General features: G+C 41.7%; 1 protein-coding gene and 1 non-coding gene across 2 annotated transcripts; both read right to left on the bottom strand.

Annotated features, from left to right (window-relative positions):
* Positions 1–469: 469 nt before the first annotated feature.
* On the bottom strand, positions 470–13,305 carry TRO (trophinin). The gene is given in 15 exon segments (XM_070291182.1): positions 470–757; positions 760–1,600; positions 3,191–3,240; positions 3,243–3,304; positions 3,849–3,920; positions 4,328–4,370; positions 4,470–4,499; positions 4,502–4,548; positions 5,248–5,302; positions 5,305–5,335; positions 7,076–7,155; positions 7,551–7,653; positions 8,310–8,753; positions 8,756–9,456; positions 13,257–13,305. Coding segments are annotated over 15 exon segments (2,835 nt in total). The 3' UTR covers positions 470–530.
* Positions 3,540–3,668, bottom strand: LOC138931281 (small nucleolar RNA SNORA11). The gene has a single exon (XR_011446527.1). It is a non-coding gene; the product is annotated as a small nucleolar RNA SNORA11 (small nucleolar RNA).
* Positions 13,306–23,417: the final 10,112 nt, after the last annotated feature.

The following is a 23,417-nucleotide window of genomic DNA, read 5'->3' on the forward strand; positions in this document are numbered from 1 at the left end:
ACACTTACTCCTTGGAAGGAAAGTTATGACCAACCTAGACAGCTTATTAAAAAGCAGAGACATTATTTTGCCAACAAAGGTCCGTCTAGTCAAGGCTATGGTTTTTCCAGTAGTCATGTTTGGATGTGAGAATTGGAATGTGAAGAAGGCTGAGCACCGAAGAATTGAAGCTTTTGAACTGTGGTGTTGGAGAAGACTCTTGAGAGTCCCTTGGATTGCAATGAGATCCAATCAGTCCATTCTAAAGGAGATCCATCCTGGGTGTTCTTTGGAAGGATTGATGCTGAAGCTGAAACTCCAGTACTTTGGCCGCCTCATTCAAAGAGTTGACTCATTGGAAAAGACCCTGATGCTGGGAGGGATTGTGGGCAGGAGAAGAGGATGACCAAGGATGAGATGGCTGGATGGACACCAACTCAATGGACATGAGTTTGGGTAAACTCCGGGAGTTGTTGATGGACAGGGAGGCCTGGTGTGCTGCGATTCATGGAATCACAAAGGGTTGGACACGACTGAGCAACTGAACTGAACTAAACACTGCTGAAGCCAGTGCTAATACTGACAGCACTGCTAAAACCAGCACTGGTGCTGTGTGTGCCTCCAAAGCCAAGATTGGTGCTGAGTGTATCACCAAAGTTAGTGCAACTGTTGAAAGAGCTGCTAAAGGAGACACTGGTACTGAGTACACCATCAAAACCAGTGCTGGTGCTAGAAGAGCCACCAAAGCAGATACTGGTTCTAAGTGTGCCACCAAACTAGCACTAGAACTGGGAGACCCACCAATGTAGCCACTAGTGCTGAGTGTGCCACCTAGGCGAGTGTTGGTGCTAAGTGCACCACTAAAGACTGCACTGATGCCAAGTGTACTGCCAAGGTTGGTGCTCGTAATGAGTGCATCACTGAAACCAGCAGTGGTACTGAGTGTGCCTCCAAAACCAGAGCTGGCTCCACCATTGAAACTGGTATTGGTGTTGAGCAGGTCACTGAAACTACAGCTGACCTCATCACTGAAGTTGGCACTGGTGCAAGGTATGCCACCAAAGCTAATACTGGCTTCACTGCTGAAACTAGAGCTGGTGTTGGCTGTACCACTAAAGCTAATGCTGGCTCCACCACTGAAAGTGGAGCAAGTGCTGGGTGTGCCATCAAAGTAAATACTGGCCGCACTGCTGAAGCTAGCACTGGTGCTGCATGTGCCACCAAAGCTAATACCAGCTTTGCCACCAAAGCCATTACCAGGGCTTGGTACACCACCTAAGCTAATACTAGAACCATCACTATAGCTAGCACTGGTGCTAGCTTCTCTGCTGAAGTCAATGCTGGCACTGGCGTTTGCATTTTCTTGGGCTCTGGCCTGAATTTCAAGTGAAAATCTGTTCCAGGTGTGAGCATCATCGCCTAACTCTTCCTTTGTTAGACAGTCGATATCCATGTCATCCCAATTCCAGGGCCCAGCCACAGCTTCCTCTTCAATCACCATTTGGGCTCTTGCCTCAGCCCTGGCCTCAGCCTCAACTATAGCCACAGCTGCAGCTTGGACTTGCATCTCCATTGCTTCCTGGTACTTCACGGCCCAGTCCTTGGGGTCTTTCTTTTGCACCTGAAATAAGAATTACAATCATTATAATAAAAAATAACATTTGTAATTATGTATTAAGTACATACCATGGGCTTTGTATAAAACTGAGAGTAGCATTTTAAAAAATTCTTAGTTGTTAGGGCTCTATCATGGGTCAATCCTGAGATCCAATTTCAGTTCTGATAATTCAGGTGCTATGTGACCTTGGACAAGTTACTTAATGTCACTGAGCCTAAATGTCTTCATCTCTGTCTTCATACTGACTCTCCTATCGCAAATGAACTGCAAGCTGCCCATCACTGTATACTGCTTTCCCCAGTCAGGGACATCTTGTACCCTTAATATGTCAAGTCAGGCAGCTCTCCTGTTACCTTGTATGATAAGAGATAAGGAGAAATGATAAAAGAGTAAGTATGTTATGGACTGAATGCTTTTGTCCCACCAAAATTAATATGTTGAAGCACCAACCTCGAATGTGACTATATCTGGAGGTAGAGCTTTTCTGGAAGTAAAGTTTGATGATGTCATAATGGTGGGTTCCTGATCCAATAAGATTAGTGTCCTTTTAAGAAGAGGCTCTCCCATTATACAGAGTGAAGTAAGTCAGAAAGAGAAGAACAAATATCATATATTAATGCATATATATGGGATCTAGAAACACAGCACTGATGAACCTATTTGCAGGGCAGCAATGGAGACAGACATAGAGAACAGGCTTATGGACATGGAAGGGGTGCAGGAAAGGAGAGAGTGGGACAAATGGAAAGAGTAGCATAGAAACACATACAGTACCATATGTACAACAAATAGCCAGTGGGAATTTGCTGTATGATGCAGGGAGCTAGACCTGGTGTTCTGTGAAAATCTAGAGGGCTGGGATTGGAGGGAGGTTCAAGAGTAAGGAAACATGTGTATACCTATAGCTGATTTATGTTAATAAATGCAGAAACCAACAAAATATTGTATGGCCATTATCCTCCAATTAAAAACAAATATTTATTTTAAAAAAGAACTCTCTTTCCACAATGAACACACGAACGCATAAACTCTGCAAGCCAGGAGAGGTTTCATTAGAAACTAATGCTCCTGGACCTTGATCTAAGACTTCTAGCCTTCAGGACTATAATAAAATGTTTCTGGTTTTTGTTTTTGTTTTTTTTTGTGTGTGTTTGTGTGTGTGTGTGTGTGTGTGTGTTTTGTTTTTTTTTTTTTTTTTTTGGCTGCACCAAGCTTTACTTGTGGCATGTGGGTGAATTCTTAGTTGGGGCATGTGGGACCGAGTTCCCTGACCACGTATTGAACCCCAGCCCCCTGCATTGGGAGTGTAGTCTTAGCCATTGGACCACCAGGGAAGTTCCTGTTTCTGTTGTTTAAACTACTCAGTTTATGATATTTTGTTATAGCAGTTAAGGAGACTAATATAAATTATGAATAATGAATGAAATGATGTAAACTTTAAGTCAAGCAGCATTCTGGGACATAAATTAAGTTCCATATGTTTATATATGAACTGCAGGCTACCCTGTACCTGTCCATTCCTGTACACTGCCTGCCCCAGCCAGGTGTATCCTGTACCCTTAATATGCCAAGTAAGGGAAGCTCTTCTATTACCTTACAGGCAAACTTGAGTACTTTCATCTTGCTAATCTCTTGGTAAGAGACAAGCCCCAGAAGAACTCATATTCAGGTGGTCTGCTGTCGGGGACCCTCTTGTATTCCAGGTACCTTGGAGAAAGGAAATGAAACTTGCTTCTAACCAAGCAAACCTGTTGTCTAACCACTTGGTTCCAGGTGGCAACCATCCTCCAATCAAGTATTAAACTCAGCTCCTGGAGAAGGATTTCCAAGGCCCTCCTTCCCCAGACTAACTCCAAAACATATTTCATGGTCTTGACCTACAATATTGAGCCATTTCCCATTGGCTCTGTACAAAGCAGTCACTTGGTGTTACAGGGGAGGCATGTATAGGGTATGGTGTCACAGGGAGGCCAAAGTATTCTGCCACCTATGAGGAGTAAACCCAAGTTTCTATTGGGTGTGTTGTAAACAGAGAAGCCATTCTCTAGGCATTCTGCTCTGAGCATACCCCATAGCAAGGATTTTGTGTTTGGTCTGGCCCAGCTCTGGTAATTGTGGACTGGACTCACTTAGTTCTAGGAAACATAATGCCCATATGTCTAAAGTTAGTGTAAGAAAAGGGCTGATCAAGCACTTTCTGGACCAGACTGGCACACCCAGAACACTTCAGGTCCTGACAAAGCCCCCAAACACCACTTAATTTTGCTTCACAAACTCATCTGTGATGAGCTTCCTCACTTCCCCTAAGAGTGAGTGCCTTACCCTGACAATGGGGAAAATAACCCATGAACCAAGATCAGATCTTCCCACATGGGGGCAGAGGCATGTCCCAATGTGGAAGAGACCTCTCTAGTACATGAGGCCATCTCAATTAAGTTAGGAAAGTAATGAACACAGGGTCACTAGAAGCAGGCAGCTGAGGTCAGATGGTTCTTATCAGGAATGCCCTAAGGTCTATCTTATATATCAGATTAGAACAGAAAGAGGACATAGGAGAAAGAGGAAGCAGAGAGTTCAGGACCATTTCCCTATCCACCCAGGTCAGAACTCTGGACCCAATCCAGCACATCCGCCCACACCACCAGACCACCATACTGATGCAATCCTGGGACCATTCTCTCTTGCCAAAGCACAACACGGACAACAAGCACTGACAGAGCCCAATCATACCCAGGGCACAGCCCCAACTTGTGCAGCACATCCCAGATGACAGCTGCAAGGGGAGGCAAAAGGAAACAGGGATAGAAAATGAACATGTGCAATTTTGACCACAACCCCCTCCTCCGATTCAGCTGCCAACCCAGCCACTTACCCTCATTGGCCTTGTTGCCATTCATAAAATGACACTCAGAATCACCATGAGAAGATCTAGCTTGGGCGTGTCCTTGGTCCTAGGGGAATAATGGGACAGAGAGAAGGTTTACATCCAGTAGCCATCTGCAAAACAAAACAAAACAAAAAACACACCAGCCAGCTCACTAGGCTAGCTTCTCCCAGATTCTTCAGATATGGGAGAATTCTGCCCCGTCTATGCTTCAAGCTCTATATGATCCTGGGCAAGGCACTTAAGACTTTGAGCCTAGTCTCCTATTCGTAAAATGGGAAAATTACATTCTCCTCTCCCCAAGTTACTGAGAGGACAGAATGCTTGTCAGCCAGGTATGATCCAGGCACCCAGCCAATGTGAGTCCCTTCTTTCTCTTCCAGACCCCTCAGTTCCAAGAGAATTCTAGACACTGCCCCACTGATGCTCCTGCCCATCAACCATCATGATTCACCCACACCAGGAAGCCTTCCCTTGAGAACCACTCTACCAAGCCTGATAGAAAGAGACACGGAAGCTTCTAGAGAAACAGAAAATCTGACAGTAGGAGTAACCCAGGCTTCTAACCCTCCAGACAATCATAAAGGGGCACTACTCTTGTGTGCAGGGCTCCAACAACGTGTGGATGATAGAAAAGGGAGTTTTAGGCTCTGTCTTTCCTGACTTTCTAAGGGGGTGTGGGGAAGGAAAAGACAAAGATGGAGTAGTACCATGAACAAATAAAAAGCAGAAGCCTCCCTCCCACTGCAGCCCTTTCCCAGCTTACACTCTCAGTATGCCTGTAGAGGATTCCTGAAGGCTGATGAGACTATATAAGCTACCTTATCAATTTCCTCCAGATTGACTCGAAACATCTGCCAAGTAAAAGAATAGTGTGTGAGATCACAAAATTCAGCCTAGGCATCAATGAGCTGGCTGAGCATCCCACAGTTCCCTGTTTACCTAGGATTTGTGAGTGTGTGTGAGAAATCAGTAAGATAATGCATAGAAAGCATTCAGCTAAGTGGCTGACACATAGCAAACAGATAACAAACATATTATTGCTACCAAATCATCTTTATGATTAATGGGACTCTATACATGAACCGTGAACTTCCAGATGTTCAAGCTGGTTTTAGAAAAGGCAGAGGAACCAGAGATCAAATTGCCAATATCTGCTGGATCACTGAAAAAGCAAGAGAGTTCCAGAAAAACATCTATTTCTGCTTTATTGACTATGCCAAAGCCTTTGACTGTGCGGATCACAATAAACTATGGAAAATTCTGAAAGAGATGGGAATCCCAGACCATCTGACCAGCCTCTTGAGCAACGTATATGCAGGTCAGGAAGCAACAGATAGAACTGGACATGGAACAACAGACTGGTTCCAAATAGGAAAAGGAGTACGTCAAGACTATATATTGTCACCCTGCTTATTTAACTTATATGCAGAGTACATCATGAGAAACGCTGGGCTGGAAGAAGCACAAGCTTGAATCAAGATTGCCGAGAGAAATATCAGTAACCTCAGATATGCAGATGACACCACCCTTGTGGCAGAAAGTGAAGAGGAACTAAAGAGCCTCTTGATGAGAGTGAAAGAGGAGAGTGAAAAAGTTGGCTTAAAGCTCAACATTCAGAAAACGAAGATCATGGCATCTGGTCCCACCACTTCATGGGAAATAGATGGAGAAACAGTGGAAACAGTGTCAGACTTTATTTTTCTGGGCTCCAAAATCACTGCAGATGGTGACTGCAGCCATGAGATTAAAAGACACTTACTCCTTGGAAGAAAAGTTATGACCAGCCTAGATAGTAGGCTCAAAAGCAGAGACATTACTTTGCCGACTAAGGTCCGTCTAGTCAAGGCTATGGTTTTTCCTGTGGTCATGTATGGATGTGAGAGTTGGACTATGAAGAAGGCTGAACACCGAACAATTGATGCTTTTGAACTGTGGTGTTAGAGAAGAGTCTTGAGAGTCCCTTAGACTGCAAGGAGATCCCACCAATCCATTCTGAAGGAGATCAGCCCTGGAATTTCTTTGGAGGGAATGATGCTGAAATTGAAACTTCAGTACTTTGGCCACCTCGTGCGAAGAGTTGAGTCATTGGAAAAGACTCTGATGCTGGGAGGGATTGGGGGCAGGAGGAGAAGGGAACGACAGAGGATGAGATGGCTGGATGGCATCACTGACTCGATGGATGTGAGTTTGAGTGAACTCCGGGAGTTGGTGATGGACAGGGAGGCCTGGCGTGCTGCGATTCATGGGGTTGCAAAGAGTCAGACACGATTGAATGACTGAACTGAACTGAAGTGAACTGAGGGAGACAGAGAATGGGAAATGGAAGGGAGAAGTAAATATCTGAAATATACTACAGGATGTGTCCAGCAGTGAACAGAAGCCAGGATTGAGTTGGATGGCTTGGGTCTTAGCTGTACCTGTTGTGTGACCCCAGGCTAGTCTATACCTCTCCCTAGGCCACCACCTGCTCATCTGCATGGGGATGGGACTGGATTAGTCAGTCTCTGTGGTTCCCTGCAAAGGGATGTGTACACCTTTGTTCCATTCAAGAATTCCTCATTGTGCCCATTCCTCAGAGGATACCCCTTCACTTTCTTCAGAGCATAACTTGCTTGTTCAATGATCTTTGAGAAATATTCATCATATTCTTGGATGACATCCTTCAGCATGTCTGCAGGAAGGGAGAGGAGTTAACAGTTGGGATGAGAAGGGGCCACCCTGTGGGGTCAGTATAGTCTGAGTCCTGAACTGTGTTAATGGGAGATGCCAGCCATGAAAGAGTGTGAAAAGGGCAGGGGGGACATGTGAGAGAATGAAGAGGCCATAAAACTAAATGGTTACTCCCATGGCAGGGAGGAGAGGGGAGTAGAAAAGAAAGCTTAGGGAGGAGGGTTGGTATGACTCTACCTGGGTGGTTGATGGGGATCTTTGTCTGGTCACCAACTTATTTGCCTGGGAGAAGAGGAATACATGGGGAGATCTCAATATATTTTCATAAAACTTAGAATGACAGAGAGGAGGGCAGGTGAAGAAGAGAAGAAACTGAGCAGCATTGGATTCTTACACTTTCTTGCAAAATGGCCACTTCTCGGGATAGCAGAGGCCTCTGGCCCCATGAGATCCACTTATAATTACCATCACCTCTCTCATCCTTGTTCAGATGCTTGGACTACATCATCAGAAAGAAGGGAGATCCAAAATCACCAGGTGAAAGAGATGGCTTTGTCTCCTCACGCTGTCTGTTTCTGAAAGTCCCCTAAAACCTGCCCTATAGTGGGTTCTGACTTTACCATTAACCACACTGTCCTAGATTTGTCTTTTACTGTCTTCTAGGCAGGAGTTTTATTTTCCTGCCAGAGAGGAGCAACCCAAGGGCAGGGTCTGGTTATTTCTCTTTTTTTGGCCACCACTGGCTCTACAAGCGGTACCCCTTCAACAAGTCACTTCACCTCTCTGGGACTTGGTTTTCTTATCTGTAAAACTGGCACCTTAGCTGGCACAAGTTACTTTAAAACATAAAAATATACCGTGTAACTATACCTAACACAAAGCCTGGCACATTCTAACTACTATGTAAATACAAGTTGAATTATATCTGGGTTGTATCTAAGTGTATCAATGTCTTATTTCCACACCAATCTGTGAACTGCCAAGAAACAGTAACTACATCCCAATCTTCTCAGAATCTCACATAGCCTATGTGAATGTAGGGACTGGCTCAGAGTATAAAGACTCAGTAAACTTTTATAGAGCAAGTAAACAAACCAGGAGGAAAGCAATGGAAAAGAAGTACAAAGTTAAGGATGGTGATGCCAGAGATCTCACCCTTTGGTTCCTCTTTCCCCGGGTCCTAGTTGTTGGCTCCAAACTAAACTGAGCCAGGTAGTCATCTGCCAAGGCCTGGACAGAAGCAGCAACCTGAGTCTCACAGGAACTTATGTGTGTCTGAGAGGTATCTATCTTGGCCTAGATCCCTTGGTCAACCTGAGTCTGGCTTTCGGTTGTTTGGGTCTTAGTGTCAACCTTCCAAGCCCTGTACCCTCTCTTGACCCAGAGGGCGGCTGCTAGGGGTTGATTTGTGACCATTTGACTGGCAGGTAGGGCCTCAGAGATCTCACAGGCAGATTTTGGGCCCTCATAGACAACTTTCTTGCCCTTGGATTTTGGGGGCCAGATAGCTGCTGCTGAGGCCTCAGTCTGCCTGGTAGCTATCTCAGTGGCATCTGGGGCCTCTGGGAGTTCAGTATCAGTATTTGTGCCCTTAACAATAAAATTGCCTTCTTGGCTTTGGAGGCTTTCTTAGTTTGGATAGAGGTAATTTGGCTGTGGGTGGTAGCTGTGTAAATAGTGGATGGAGCCAGTGAGATATCAGTGGCACTAGCTATGACCTTATTATCAGCCTTCTTAGCCTTGAAAACTTGCTTAGGCATGGTGGGGCCTAACAAAGCTTGAGAACTGGCTGACTCATTGGCAGTTGGAGCCTGGATAGTATGAAGAATGACTAGCAGGTTTAGGGTCTGCAAGGGTAACTTGATCTGTGTAGTGACACTCTCACTGTCAATTGGAAATTGGGAACCTTGGGTTGCCTTAGCAGTGACTTTCTTTGTCTTGTTAGATTTCTTAGGCTAAGCAGTGAATGAAGAAGCCTGAGTAGTGGCTACCTCAGTGGTAGCTGAAGCCTGGTTGATCTGGGGAATGATTGGCAGATTTAAAGCTGGAAAAGTTACTGTAGACTTGGTGGTGGTAATCACACTGGCAGATGGAACTGGAGGGTCAGTTTTAGTGATAGCCTTAATAGGAGCCTTCTTGGTTTTGGTTTTATTCGGCTGGTTGGCAACTGGTGGGTCCATGGCCAGGGTGTCCTTGGTTGCTGCCAAGAGGGTATGTATCAGCAAGACACTGTCTTCTGTTGTTTCAGCCTGTACATATGGAGGGAAGTGAGGCCCCAGGCTCACAGTGGGAGGCAGAGGGCCTTACACACTTAAGAAGTATAGAACCATCTGGCCTCCCTAGAGCCCACCCTTTCTACAAAACCTCCCCCTCCTTTGAACGATTGAAGGGGAGGGTAAAGAAAGAGAAAGGGAGCAAGAAATAGGCAGGTTTTCCTCACCTCCTCCTCCACCATGCAAGGGAGGACTGAAACAGGGTAGGTAGGGAGTTATGCAACCACGGAGTGGTAGGGGCTCAACAGCAGTAAATGAAGTTAGAACAGGGTAGATAGCCTACAGAGAATTCAGAGAGGCCTCACCTGGAACAGGGTCATCTTACAATTGGAGTCATTTCTCCTATCCATTTTTCTGGAGGGCCAAGAAACAGCTGAGCCTGATGGGAAGGGGCTTGAGTTAGGAAAGAATGAGAGGGAGGTGGACATTCGTATGGCCTCCTGCCAATCCTAAGGAAGGGGTTCTTATCAAACCTTGAGCCCCAAACCCTTCAACTACTGGGTTCTCATACCTAGAAACCCAGATGGTCTGGCTTCCAAATCCTAGCTCCTTTTGCTTCCAAGGAACAGCAAGTCAGTTCTCCGACCCCTTCCTCTTTACCCTACACAGGCTCCTTACCTTAACTCTATAGTGCGCATGTGCACCAACCAGAGGTGTAGGGGCAACCGCTGGAGCTGAGCGCTCACGTGCTTTGGTGAACTGAACTGTGACCACTTCAATCCCACATAAGGTCTCTGCTCTCAGAGCAGCAGAACATCTGGACTCCACCCGTGACAAACTCTTTCTAATTGCATCTCATCTCATTCCAACCCTTCTCCCAACACCTCCCCCTCCACCTCCGCTCTGCAGTACCTCTTCTTACAGCTTCTTACAGCCCCTTCTCGCCCCCAACACCATCCACCTCTGCTCTGTAGTACAGTGGTGCACCGCTGTGGTGCCCCTTTTCGAAACGCCCCCTCCCTCCACTCTACAGTACTTCCTTGCACCTCTTCCCTTTACACGCTCCCTCCCTCCGCTATGCAGTAAGTCCCTGCATGCCCCCTCCCCAGAACTGCTTTCCTACTTCCACGTCTGCAAGTGACCATCCGCCCTAACTACAAACATGGTTTCCCCGCCCATAAATCCAACGATGTCAGGCTTTTGTGTGACCCTTGTTCCCAAACGTTACCAGGTTCTGTTCCTTTCCTTTTCAAACCGGTATCAACCGGGTCTTAGCCCCTCTTTTCTCCCCTCCGAGCCCGTTCATTTCATTCAATAAGGATTCTACCCCGTTCATTTCATTCAATAAGGATTCTACCCCTTCGTTTTTACACCTCCAAATCGCTAGTTTCTGTGGCCCAAACCAGGTCCTGAGACCTTTCTCCATTTAACAAAGCCCCTCATTGCCTATCTCCCTGCTAAATTGGATTCTGTTCCTTTCTTTCTGTGGCCTGAACGATTTCTCCATCTCATTCTTATGCGGTCTCAACGGGATCTGCATCCCTCCTTTAGGCACCCCTAACAGAGTCCAGACCTCTCCTTTCCATTGCCCAAAAGAAATTCTAAACTATCTCCCTTGCTATCTGAGTCAAGGCACCTCTAAATCCGACCACTTCCATGAGTTTAGCGAGTATATCTTCAGCGGATTTCCTTCAAACCTTAGGGGAATGTGGAGTCAAGCAAGTTGAAACCCCAGCCTGGAGGCCCCCACAAGCTCTTCAGTATAGCAGGCACTTTAGCTCACCTCTCCAGTACAGAAAGCGTCCTGTCTCCAAGCCTCTCCTTAGGTCTGTGCCTTGCTTCTCCCCATCCCCAGCTGGAAGTGACCCTGCCTCTTTCCACTTCAAGAGGGGTCTCCTTCACAGCCTGTCAGTCTCCTCCCACACTCCCTGCTTCCAGCTTTCCTTTCTCCCCATGTGATCTCTTTTCTGCTTACTACCTCTTATTCAGCAATCATTCTCTTCTATTCTTCTGTTGGTTTCTCTATCCCCACCCCATATACCCATTCCTACTTGACTCCTCTGTTCTCCCTAGGACCATGCTTCTCTGGGCTGCCACATCAATGCTTTCTACAGCCTCCTCTATGCCAACACTAATTACATAGTGTGTTGTGTGTCTGGGTCTCTCGCCCCAGGAGCTGCTCTGGGGTAAGAGATTAGAGCTTATTCATTTATATTGCTCAAGTAGGACAAAATTAAGGCATTTAGAGGCTCTAAACGCTAAGAGTTAGGGTGCCCCTGCATCATATGTAATTCAGAATAAAAATAGTAAATGTAACAACGTCTACCATTTTTTTATTTATCCCCTAATGACTATATTAATGCTTTTAATGCATATCCACTTGGCTGAAAACTTTTACTGGGGCTGTGTCTTTACTGGTACACTAAGCAAGTGCTTAGCCTGTCTCTCTTGTGGAATGGAGCACTACTCACCAGTGCAGAAAAAGTTCTCAGGCATTCATTTGCTCAGTCACTAATTATTTGTTGAGCACAGTTGTGTCAAGGCCCTTGTTGGATGTTGGGCAAAGGAAAGCAAGTAAGATAGGACCCCTGCCCTCAAAGGACTCACATCTATTTTTAAGTTCTAAAATACCCATGTGAGAGAGACTAGTATTATCATCATCCCACAGTTGATGAAACTAATGCCCAAGAGTTGATGCATCTTGTCTGAAGGCACGTGGTCACCATGTGATGGAACACATCACATGTATGTAACATCAACCAAGGTGATGGAACCAAGATACGAACCCACATCTGGTTGATTCCAAAGCCTAACACTCTGTGTCTGACACTGACACTCACTGTCTGATACTTGGCACTACTGATGGAAAGAGGAGAGAATCCACATTGGCCCTGTACTTCCCTCCATGTTCTTCCTCTCATTTCTCTTGACCATCCCAACACCCTATCTATCTGCCCCCTTCCCTCCCTCTCTCCAGTCTTCTCCTCTCCTCCCATTTCTTCTTTCCCTTCATTTACTTTCTGTTTCTCTCATTCACTGGTGAGTTTCCTACTGGTCCTCCATGTGCCAAAACCCATACTATGCACTGGACATGCAAAACTAAATGAGATTCACACCCCGTCCTTGAAGATTTCTCCATTTGACTGGGGTGCATAAGAATACAACATGTCACTGAAGAATCCCAGAGCAGGGTACTGAGGGTCTCACAGAGGAAATCACCACCTGGAAGGCAATGAAATCTTCCATATATGGTATATTTGAGCTGGGAGGTCTGGTATATTCCTCCTGTGGGAGGAATAGGACATTGGCAGAAGAGAAGGGGAGAAGGAATAGTTCTTGTATGACTGCAGGCTCTGAAGAGCCTCTGCTGAGTGTAGGGGCACATGTGATGGTGGCAGATGGGTCTCTGCTCCTATGCACCTGCTTCCCATCTGCTCCACTCACACAGAGACCCTCAGAGTCATGTTTCAAACACATAGCTGCCCATATCTGTAGCTACCAAGGGTTCCCTTGACTGGCAGGTTTAGATCCAAGCCCCTTAGCCTATCATTTGTTCAAGGCCCTCCATGATTGGCCTCTGCTAAGCTCACATGCCTCAGTCACAATTGGATGACTCATGTTCTGCATTCTGCCAATGCCACACACTTGCTCAAACTGTTCCTCTACCTGGAATATCTTTGTTCCCCTCTCCCTCACACCATGCCTGCCTATAAAAGGTCTGCCTTCCTATAAAGACTGGTACAAATGCTGCTTTCTCCAAAATAAGCTTCTGAGACTACTCTAAGTTTAGTTAGTCTTTCCTTCCCCCTTACTCTTTTGCATGACTCTATCATAGCACTTAATAAACTGGGTGAGAGCTCTCTGTTTCCTGGTTTATTCTATGTCCTGCCTTTTGCATGGTGAGCTTCTTGTGGATCCATCATGCAGATCTGATTCATCTCCGAGACCCCAGAACTCGTGTCCTAACTCAGAGAATAGACACCAGAACAAAATATTACGTTTCCTCTTCTTCTTCATTCCTCTTGTGCTATTTCACTCTCTCCTCCTTTTATTTCACTTTTTTCATTGCCACTTTTTGTTTTTACATTAAGCCATACCTAAATCTGCTGCTATCCCTGAACTTTCCTAATATATATTACAACAACACCCGCCCTTTTTAATTCAGTTGAATTTTCTGTTTGCAGTCAAAAGCATACCTATACAGAAATTGGTACCAAGTTTTTACGGGTAGAAACTTCTGCAAAGGGAAGAGATTAGAAAAATACAGAGAAGCAGGGTATGTTGACTACATCTAAGAATCCTAAAAAAAATAATCTACTAAAAAGAAATAAGCGGAACTTGAGACTGGCTTGATTAAAAACTGATAAGCATTAATTAGGGAAATGAAATTACCATAAAATAAAATACCATTTTATTTCTTATATTAGTAAAAGCTAAAATAATATTTTAAAAAGGAAGATTGATATTACATACTGTAAGGGAGAGTATAAGAATATAGGCAATCCCATTCAGTATTTGTGGGAGTATACATTTGTCCAACTATGATATCTGATAAAATTAAAGGTCAATAAATGTATAATCCCCAATTCCACTATTATGTAGTACCCAAGAGAAACATGTTCCTAATAATCCATGAAAATGAATTTTAATTGCAACATTGTTTTTAGTAGAATTAGAACACTACCCCAAATTTAAAACAAAGAAATAGGCAATTTTGATAAGTAAATTGTAGCATAGTTATTCAATGGGATACTATACAACAGTTAAATATGTATCAAAATGGATATTTACCTACTATATATTCGTGCTAAGTTGCTTCAGTTATGTCCATGTATGATACTCTTTGCTCAGTATTGTACAATTTATATACATGTGAAAGTCTGCTATACATATAAAGTGAAGTCACTCTGTCGTGTCTGACTCTTTGTGACCCCGTGGACTGTAGCCCACCAGACTCCTCTGTCCATGGGATTCTCCAGTCAAGAATACTGGAGTGGGTTGCCATTTCCTTCTCCAGGGGAATCTTCCTGACCCAGGGATCGAACCCAAGTCTCCCGCATTGCAGGCAGATGCTTTAACCTCTGAGCCACCAGGGAAGCCCACATACACAGTAATAGTGTAAAATATGCACAGGGAGGGAAATAGTTATGGGATTTGGAAAGAGGTACAGAAGCATCTTTAACTCTAAAATATTTTATGTAATTAAAAAAATATAAATCTAGCTGGGCTTGGTAGGCATTGACATCATAGAAACTAGTAGTCAGGGATTTTTCTCATTAGTTAGTGCCTATGTCATACAGGTTGCTATATTTTTAATATCACCTCTGGAAACAACTTTATAAAATGTTAGGATTTGATAGGAAGCAAGTGTATATGTTATAGTCTACACCAATGTATAAAATTTCAGCTTGAATATTAGCTGCGCTATTAATCAATTTATATATAAATTTGGGAGACACTAAAGTTTTTATAGTGCTATATCATCCTATTCTTAAATATGGTATATCTATCCATGCATTCAGGTTACCTTTTATGTATTTCACAATAAAACCTAAAATTTTATGAAAAGACACAACTGGTTAATTATCAGCATAGTGTTGAATAAAAGTAAATATTGAATGAGATATAAATATAGGATGATATTTAAAATATAGTGCTCTTGGGAGACCCAATTCTGCAATGGAAGTGTAAGCCCCCCTAGAAACCACATCCCCCATTAATTTGGACAAAATTTTAGAAAGAAAAATCTCACTTGAGGACTCTGAGAAGTAACCAAAAAGGAGGCAAATGATGAAAAAGAATGAAAACATAAGAGGGTAAGGTATCCAGGTTTTTTTTCTTTTGCAACCCTGCAAGGTAACTGTTTTATTGTGGATTAGAGAGTCACATGTAGCTAAAACTCTGATGGAAAACCTGCCATTTTTCTCGCCAGAAGAACCTTACAAAAGGCACATGAGTATGATGAAGTGCAAAAGAGAAATCTCAGAAGGAAAAGAGACAGAGAAAGTATCCCATATCTTTGGATAAAACCACTCTTACTGGACAATGAATGTGCAGAAAGTAACCAAACAAGCAAATCAAAGGCTTTGAGAAATGAACTGAGATTTAAATCACAAAAATCTCAGCCTGAACTCTGAACCACACATGCACACACATAACCAAATCAGCAAAAAAAAAAAAAAAAAACAAACGGCTTTGAGAGCTAAACTGAGATTTTAATTATAGTATAGAAAAGATAATGCAGAACTAATGGCCAGAATCTAACCAAGTAGATTGCCTACTAAAAGAAAAGTGTCTTTTTTCAGTGGATTATAAAAGAACAAAGAGTTTACACAAAACATTTTCAATGTCCAGGATAAGCAGAAAATTACTTAGTATCCAAGAGTGAGAAAATATGTCCCCTTCTAAAGGGAAAACAAAATCATCTGATACCAAACAAGAAAAGATTCAGATATTAGAATTATGAGGAGTAACATTAAAGCAGCTATTACATTTATATTCCATAAGGTACAGAAAGGGCTTCCCAGGTGGCACTAGTGGTAAAGAATCCTCCTGCCAATGCAGGAGACATAAGAGACGCAGGTTAGATCCCTGGGTTGAGGAGATCCCCTGGAGTAGGAAATGGCAACCCACTCTAGTATCCTAGCCTGGAGAATCCTATGGACAGAGAAGCCTGGCGAGCTACAGTCCATAGGGTTGCAAAGAGTTGGACACAACTGAAATGATTTAGCACACATGCAACGTACAGGAAAACACACTTGCGATGAATGAAAGAAAAACAAATCTCAGAAGAGAAATAGAAATTGTAAGAAAGAACCAAATGAAAATTTTGGAACTGAAAACACAGTATCATGTACACCCATGGCTGATTTATGTTATTGTATGACAAAAACCAGCACAATATTGGAAAATAATTAGCTTTTAATTAAAATAAATAAATTTTTAAGTGTATTGGATGAGTTTACTAACAGAATGGAAATTTCAGAGGAAAAATGGTGAAATTGAAGATGGATTTATAAACAATATCTAATGAGAAATATATAAAGGGAAAAACTTAGAGGAAAAATAAACAGAGACTGAGGGAGCTATTGAGCATTACCAAAGATACTGATATATGTGTAATTTGAACTCCAAAAATAGAGAACAAATAAATTGGAGTAGAAAATATATTTGAAGAAATAATAAACAAAAGCTTCCTAAATTATGTGAATAAAATATTTTTGTACATATGAAAAGCTAGGGCTTCCCTGGTAGCTCAGCTGGTAAAGAATCCATGTAATGCAAGAGACCCTGATTAGATTCCTGGGTCAGGAAAATCCCCCAGGAGAAGGGATAGGCTACCCACTCCAGCATTCGTGGACTTCCCTGGTGGCTCAGATGGTAAAGAATCTGCCTGCAACGTGAGAGACCTGGGTTTGATCCCTGGGTTGGGAAGATCCACTGGAGGAGGGCATGATAGCCCACTCCAGTATTCTTGCCTGGAAAATCCCCACAGACAGAGGAGCCTGGTGGGCTATAGTCCATGAGGTCACAAAGAGGTGAATATGATTGAGCAACTAAGTACAGCACAGCATGAGAAGTTTATACTGAACAGTAAAACTTCAAAGAAACTCAAATCTTAAAACCAAAGATATGTTAAAAACATATAAAACAGCCAGAGTAAAGTGGCATTCAGTTCAGTTTAGTTCAGTTCAGTCACTCAGTCGTGTCCAACTCTTTGCAACCCCATGAACCGCAGCACACCAGGTCTCCCTGTCCATCACCAACTCCTGAGTTTACCCAGACTCATGTCCATTGAGTCAGTGATGCCATCTAACCATCTCATCCTCTGTCGTCCCCTTCTCCTTCTGCCTTCAATCTTTCTCAACATCAGGGATTTTTCAAATGAGTCAGCTCTTCGCATCAGGTGGCCAAAGTATTGGAGTCTCAGCTTCAACATCAGTCCTTCCAATGAATATTCAGGACTGACTCCCTTTAGGATGGACTGGTTGGATCTCCTTGCAGTCCAAGGGACTCTCAAGAGTCTTCTCCAACACCACAGTTCAAAAGCATCAATTCTTCGGCGCTCAGCTTTCTTTATAGTCCAACTCTCACATCCATACATGACTACTGGAAAAACCATAGCCTTGACTAGATGGACCTTTGTTGACAAAACAATGTTTCTGCTTTTTAATATGCTGATATTACATCATACAATAAAAGAGTTCAATGACGTGGACTTTTCAAAATAGAAGTATAGTTGATTTAAAATATATTGCTAATTTCAGGTGTAAAACAAAATGATTCTGTTTTTTGGGTTGTATTTCATTATAAGCTATTATAAGATATTGAATATAAATTCCTGTGCTATACAGCAAATCCTTGTTACTTATCTATTGTAAGTATGGTCGTTTGTTAATCCCACAATCCTAATTTGTCTCTCCCTCCTCCTCCATTTGGTAATCAAAATATTGTTTCTATATCTGTGAATCTGCTTCTCTTTTGTATATAGATTCATTTGTATTATTTTTAGATTTCTCTTATAAGTGGTATCATATAGTACTTGTCTTTCTCTGACTGACTTACTTCACCAAGCATAATATTTTCTAGGTCCATCTATGTTGCTGCACATGGCAATATTTCATTCTTTTTATGGCTGAGTAATATTCTGATCTATATATCTACCACATCTTCTTAAATGAATAATCTATTGATGGGCACTTGTGTTGTTTCCATGTCTTAGCTATTGCAAAAAGTGCTGCTGTGAACACAGGGGATGTGTCTTTTTTATTTAGATTTTCATTTTTTACTAATATATATTCAGAAGTGTGCTTGCTTGTTCTTAAAGTTTAGCGTTTTGAAGAGTTTCCATACTGTTTTCCATAGTGGTGGCACCAGTTTGCATTCTTACCAACAGTGTAAGAGGGTTCCCTTTTCTCCACACCCTCTGCAACATTTATTACAATATTTGTAGCTTTTGATGATGGCCATTCTGACCAGTGTGAGGTGATACCTCATTGTAGTTTTGATTCATATTTTTCTAATAATTAGCAATGTTGAGCATCTTTTCATGTCTTTGGCCATATGTATGTCTTCTTTGCAGAAATGTCTATTCAGGTCTTCTGTCCATTTTTTAGTTGTTCTTTTTTAAATATTGAGTTGTATGAACCATGTGTATATTTTGGCTGTTACCCCTTGGTTGCCTCTAAGTGACGTCCAATTACCATTTTGTTTTCCACTGAGGAGACCTGGCAATGATGACATTAAAGTGATGATATCATTTCCCTGATCTTGTTTCATGTTGTGAGGTGTGCTTTGTAACTGTAGAAACAGTTTTTTTCTTTATAGTTCAGCAGACATTACTGGCATTACTGGCTATACAGACCATGCCTTTAATATTTCCCTTTAAAATCTATGAAAGTTGGTATTGGAGAATTCCAAGGCAGGTAGGGTAACACTCCATGATGTGATAGTGCACTGAAGCCTGTGTAAGCAAAGAAAGAGATTATTCATACAGACAAGGGAAATGTAATTGTCATTCAGCCACTCTCACTTCTCTAAAGTCCAGATTTTAAAAGCAGTGTATCCTTGTAGTAATCCTTTTGGAGAGCTTTCAAAGATATTCTTTCCTAGACTTTCTCTGAAGCCTGTTCTCTTAAGCAAAGCAATAATGATCAGAGCATAAATAAATAAAACTAAGAATTTAAAAAAAAATAGAAAAGATCAATGAAATTAAGAACTGGTTCCTTGAAAAGATAAACAAGATTGATAAACTACTAGACACACTCATAAAAAAGATATAGGGTCCTCAAAATTGGAGAAGTTACAAACAATATCAAAGGATACAAAGGATCACAAGAGATTACTACTAACAATTATATACCAATAAAATGGACAACCTAGAAGAAATAGATAAGTTTCTAGAAAGGTACAACCTCTCAGGACCAAGTCAGGAAGAAATAGAAAATATGAATGCCAATTATTAGTAATGAAATTGAATCACTAATAGAACAACTCCAAACAAACAAAAGTCTAGGACTAGTAGGCTTCACAGGGTATACTCCTATACATATATAGAAGAGATAAAAGTGGGAGGCAATCAAGATGGTGGAGTAGGAGAATGGAAATTTCCCCTCTCCCTATGAAAACATCAAAAATATATGTGGATGTCACTTAGTAAATCAAAAAGGAAATAAAAATATGCATAGAAACAAATGATAATGAAAATACAGCAACCCAAAACCTACATGATTCAGTAGAAGCAGTGCTAAGAGGGAAATTCATACCAATACAAGCCTACCTCAAGAAACAAGAGGAACATCAAATAAACAACCTAAGCTTACACCTGAAGCAACTAGGAAAAGAAGAACAAACTCACCAAAAAAATAGTACAAGGAAAGAAATCATAAAAATCAGAGTAGAAATAAATGAGAAAGAAATAAAGGAGACTATAGTAAAGATCAATAAAACTTAAAGCTGATTCTTTGAGAAGATGAACAAAATAGAAAAACCATTAGCCAGGCTCATCAAGAAAAAAAGGGAGAAGGCTCAAATCAATAAAATTAGACATGAAAATAGAGAAATTACAATGGACAACATGGAAATACAAACAGTCATGAGACTACTATGAACAACTATATGCCAATAAAATGGACAACTTGGAAGAAATGGAAAAATTCTGAGACAAGTGTTACCTTACAAAACTGAACCAGGAAGAAATAGAAAAAGTGAACCAATCACAAGCATAGAAATCAAAACTGAAATTTAAAAAAATCTTCCGATAAACACAAGCTCAGGACCAGATGGCTTCACAGCTGAATTCTACCAAAATTTTAGAGAAGAGCTAACACCTGTCTTACTCAAACTCTTCCAGAAAACTGCAGAGGAAGGAGAACCCCCAAACTCATTCTATGAGGCCACAATCACCCTGATACAAAAACCAGACAAAGATGCCACAGAAAAGAAAACTACAACCTAATATAACTGAGGAACACAGTTGCAAAAATCCTCAACAAAATTCTAGCAACAAGAATCCAACAACACATTAAAAATATCATACATTATGATCAAGTAGACTTTATTCCAGGGATGCATGGATTCTTCAATATGCACAAGTCAATCAATCTGATACACAATATTAACAAATTGAAAGATTAAAAAGATATGATTATTTCAATAGATGCAGAGAAAGCCTTTGACAAAATTCAACACCCATTTATGATTAAAAACTCTCCATTAAGTAGGCATGGAAGGAAAATACCTCAACATAATAAAAGTCATATATGACAAACCCACAGGAAACATTATCCTCAATGGTGAAAAATTGAAAGCGTTTCCCTTAAAGTCAGGAACAAGGCAAGGGTGCCCACTCTCACCACTACTATTCTACATCGTTTTGGAAGTTTTGGCCACAGCAATCAGAGCAGAAAAAGAAATAAAAGGAATCCAGATTGGAAAAGAAGAAGTAAAACTCTCACTGTTTGCAGATGACATGATCCTCTACATAGAAAACCCTAAAGACTCACCAGAAAATTACTAGAGCTAATCAATGAATATAGTAAAGTTGCAGGATATAAAATCAACACACAGAAATCCCTTGCATTCCTATACACTAATAATGAGGAAACAGAAAGAGAAATTAAGGAAACAACTCCATTCACCATTGCAATGAAAAGAATAAAATATTTAGAAATATGCATAACTAAAGAAACAAAAGACCTATATATAGAAAACTATAAAACACTGGTGAAAGAAATCAAAGAGGACACAAATAGATGGAGAAATATACCATGTTCATAGATCAGAAGAATAAGTATAGTGAAAATGAGTATACTATCTAAAGGAATCTATAGATTCAATGCAATCCCTATCAAGCAACCAATGGTATTTTCCACAGAACTAGATCAAATAATTTCACAATTTGTATGGAAATACAAAAACCTCGAATAGCCAAAGCAATCTTGAGAAAGAAGAACGGAACAGGAGGAATAAACTCGCCTGACCTCAGACTATACTACAAACCTGACTTCAGACTATACTTGATTACTTCAGTCATCAAGACAATTATGGTACTGGCACAAAGACAGAAATACAGATCAATGGAACAAAACAGAAAGTCCAGGGATAGATCCACACACCTATGGACACCTCATCTTTGACAAAGGAGGCACATATATGCAATGGAGAAAAGATAATCTCTTCAACAAGTGGTGCTGGGAAAACTAGTCAACTACAAGTAAAAGAATGAAACTGGAATGCTTTCTAACATGATACACAAAAATAAACCCAAAATGGATTAAAGACCTAAATATAAGATCAGAAACTATAAAATTCTTAGGGGAAAAATAGGCAGAACACTCTCCGACATAAATTATAGCAAGATCCTCTATGACCCAACTCCCAGAGTAATGGAAATAAAATAAACAAATGGAACCTAATTAAACTTAAAAGCTTTTGCATGACAAAGGAAACTATAAGCAATGTGAAAAGACAGCCCTCAGAGTGGGAGAAAATAATAGCAAATGAAACAACTGACAAAGAACCAATTTCCAATATATAAAAGCAGCTAGTGCAGCTCAATACCAGAAAAATAAATGACTAAATAAAGAAGTGGACAGAAGACCTACAGACATTATGCCAAAAATGACATGCAGATGGCTGATAAACACATGAAAAGATGTTCAACATCACTCATCATTCAGTTCAGTTGAGTTCAGTTGCTCAGTCGTGTCCGACGCTTTGCGATCCCATGAATCGCAGCATGCCAGGCCTCCCTGTCCATCACCAACTCCCGGAGTTCACTCAGATTCACGTCCATCGAGTCAGTGATGCCATCCAGCCATCTCATCCTCGGTCTTCCCCTTCTCCTACTGCCCCCAACCCTCCCAGCATCAGAGTCTTTTCCAATGAGTCAACTCTTCGCATGAGGTGGCCATAGTACTGGAGTTTCAGCTTTAGCATCATTCCTTCCAAAGAAATCCCAGGGCTGATCTCCTTCAGAATGGACTGGTTGAATCTGCCTGCACTCCAAAGGACTCTCAAGAGTCTTCTCCAACACCACAGTTCAAAAGCATCAATTCTATGGCGCTCAGCCTTCTTCACAGTCCAACTCTCACATCCATACATGACCACTGGAAAAACCATAGCCTTGACTAGACGGACCTTAGTCAGCAAAGTAATGTGTCTGCTTTTGAATATGCTATCTAGGTTGGTCATAACTTTTCTTCCAAGGAGTAAGTGTCTTTTAATTTCATGGCTGCAGTCACCATCTGCAGTGATTTTGGAGCCCAAAAAAATAAAGTCTGATTCTGTTTCCACTGTTTCCCCATCTATTTCCCATGAAGTGATGGCACCGGATGCCATGATCTTCATTTTCTGAATGTTGAGCTTTAAACCAACTTTTTCACTGTCCTCTTTCACTTTCATCAAGAGGCTTTTTAATTCCTCTTCACTTTCTGCCATAAGGATGATGTCATCTGCATATCTGAGGTTATTGATATTCCTCCTGGCAATCTTGATTCCAGCTTGTGTTTCTTCCAGTGCAGTGTTTCTCATGATGTACTCTGCATATAAGTTCAATAAGCAGGGTGACAATATACAGCCTTGACATACTCCTTTTCCTATTTGGAACCAGTCTGCTGTTCCATGTCCAGTTCTAACTGTTGCTTCCTGACCTGCATACTGATTTCTCAAGAGACAGGTCAGGTGGTCTGGTATTCCCATCTCTCTCAGAATTTTCCACATCTATTGTGATCCACACAGTCAAAGTCTTTGGCATAGTCAATAAAGAAGAAATAAATGTTTTTCTGGAACTCTCTTGCTTTTTCGATGATCCAGGGGATGTTGCCAATTTGATCTCTGGTTCCTCTGCCTTTTCTAAAACCAGCTTGAACATCAGGAAGGTCACAATTCATGTATTGCTGAAGCCTGGCTTGGAGAATTTTGAGCATTACTTTACTAGCCTGTGAGATGAGTGCAATCGTGCAGTAGTTTGAGCATTCTTTGGCATTGCCTTTCTTGGGGATTGAAATGAAAACTGACTTTTCCAGTCCTGTGGCCACTGCTGAGTTTT

Source organism: Ovis canadensis, chromosome X (genome assembly GCF_042477335.2).
Source record: "Ovis canadensis isolate MfBH-ARS-UI-01 breed Bighorn chromosome X, ARS-UI_OviCan_v2, whole genome shotgun sequence".
NCBI classification, from domain to species: domain Eukaryota; kingdom Metazoa; phylum Chordata; class Mammalia; order Artiodactyla; family Bovidae; genus Ovis; species Ovis canadensis.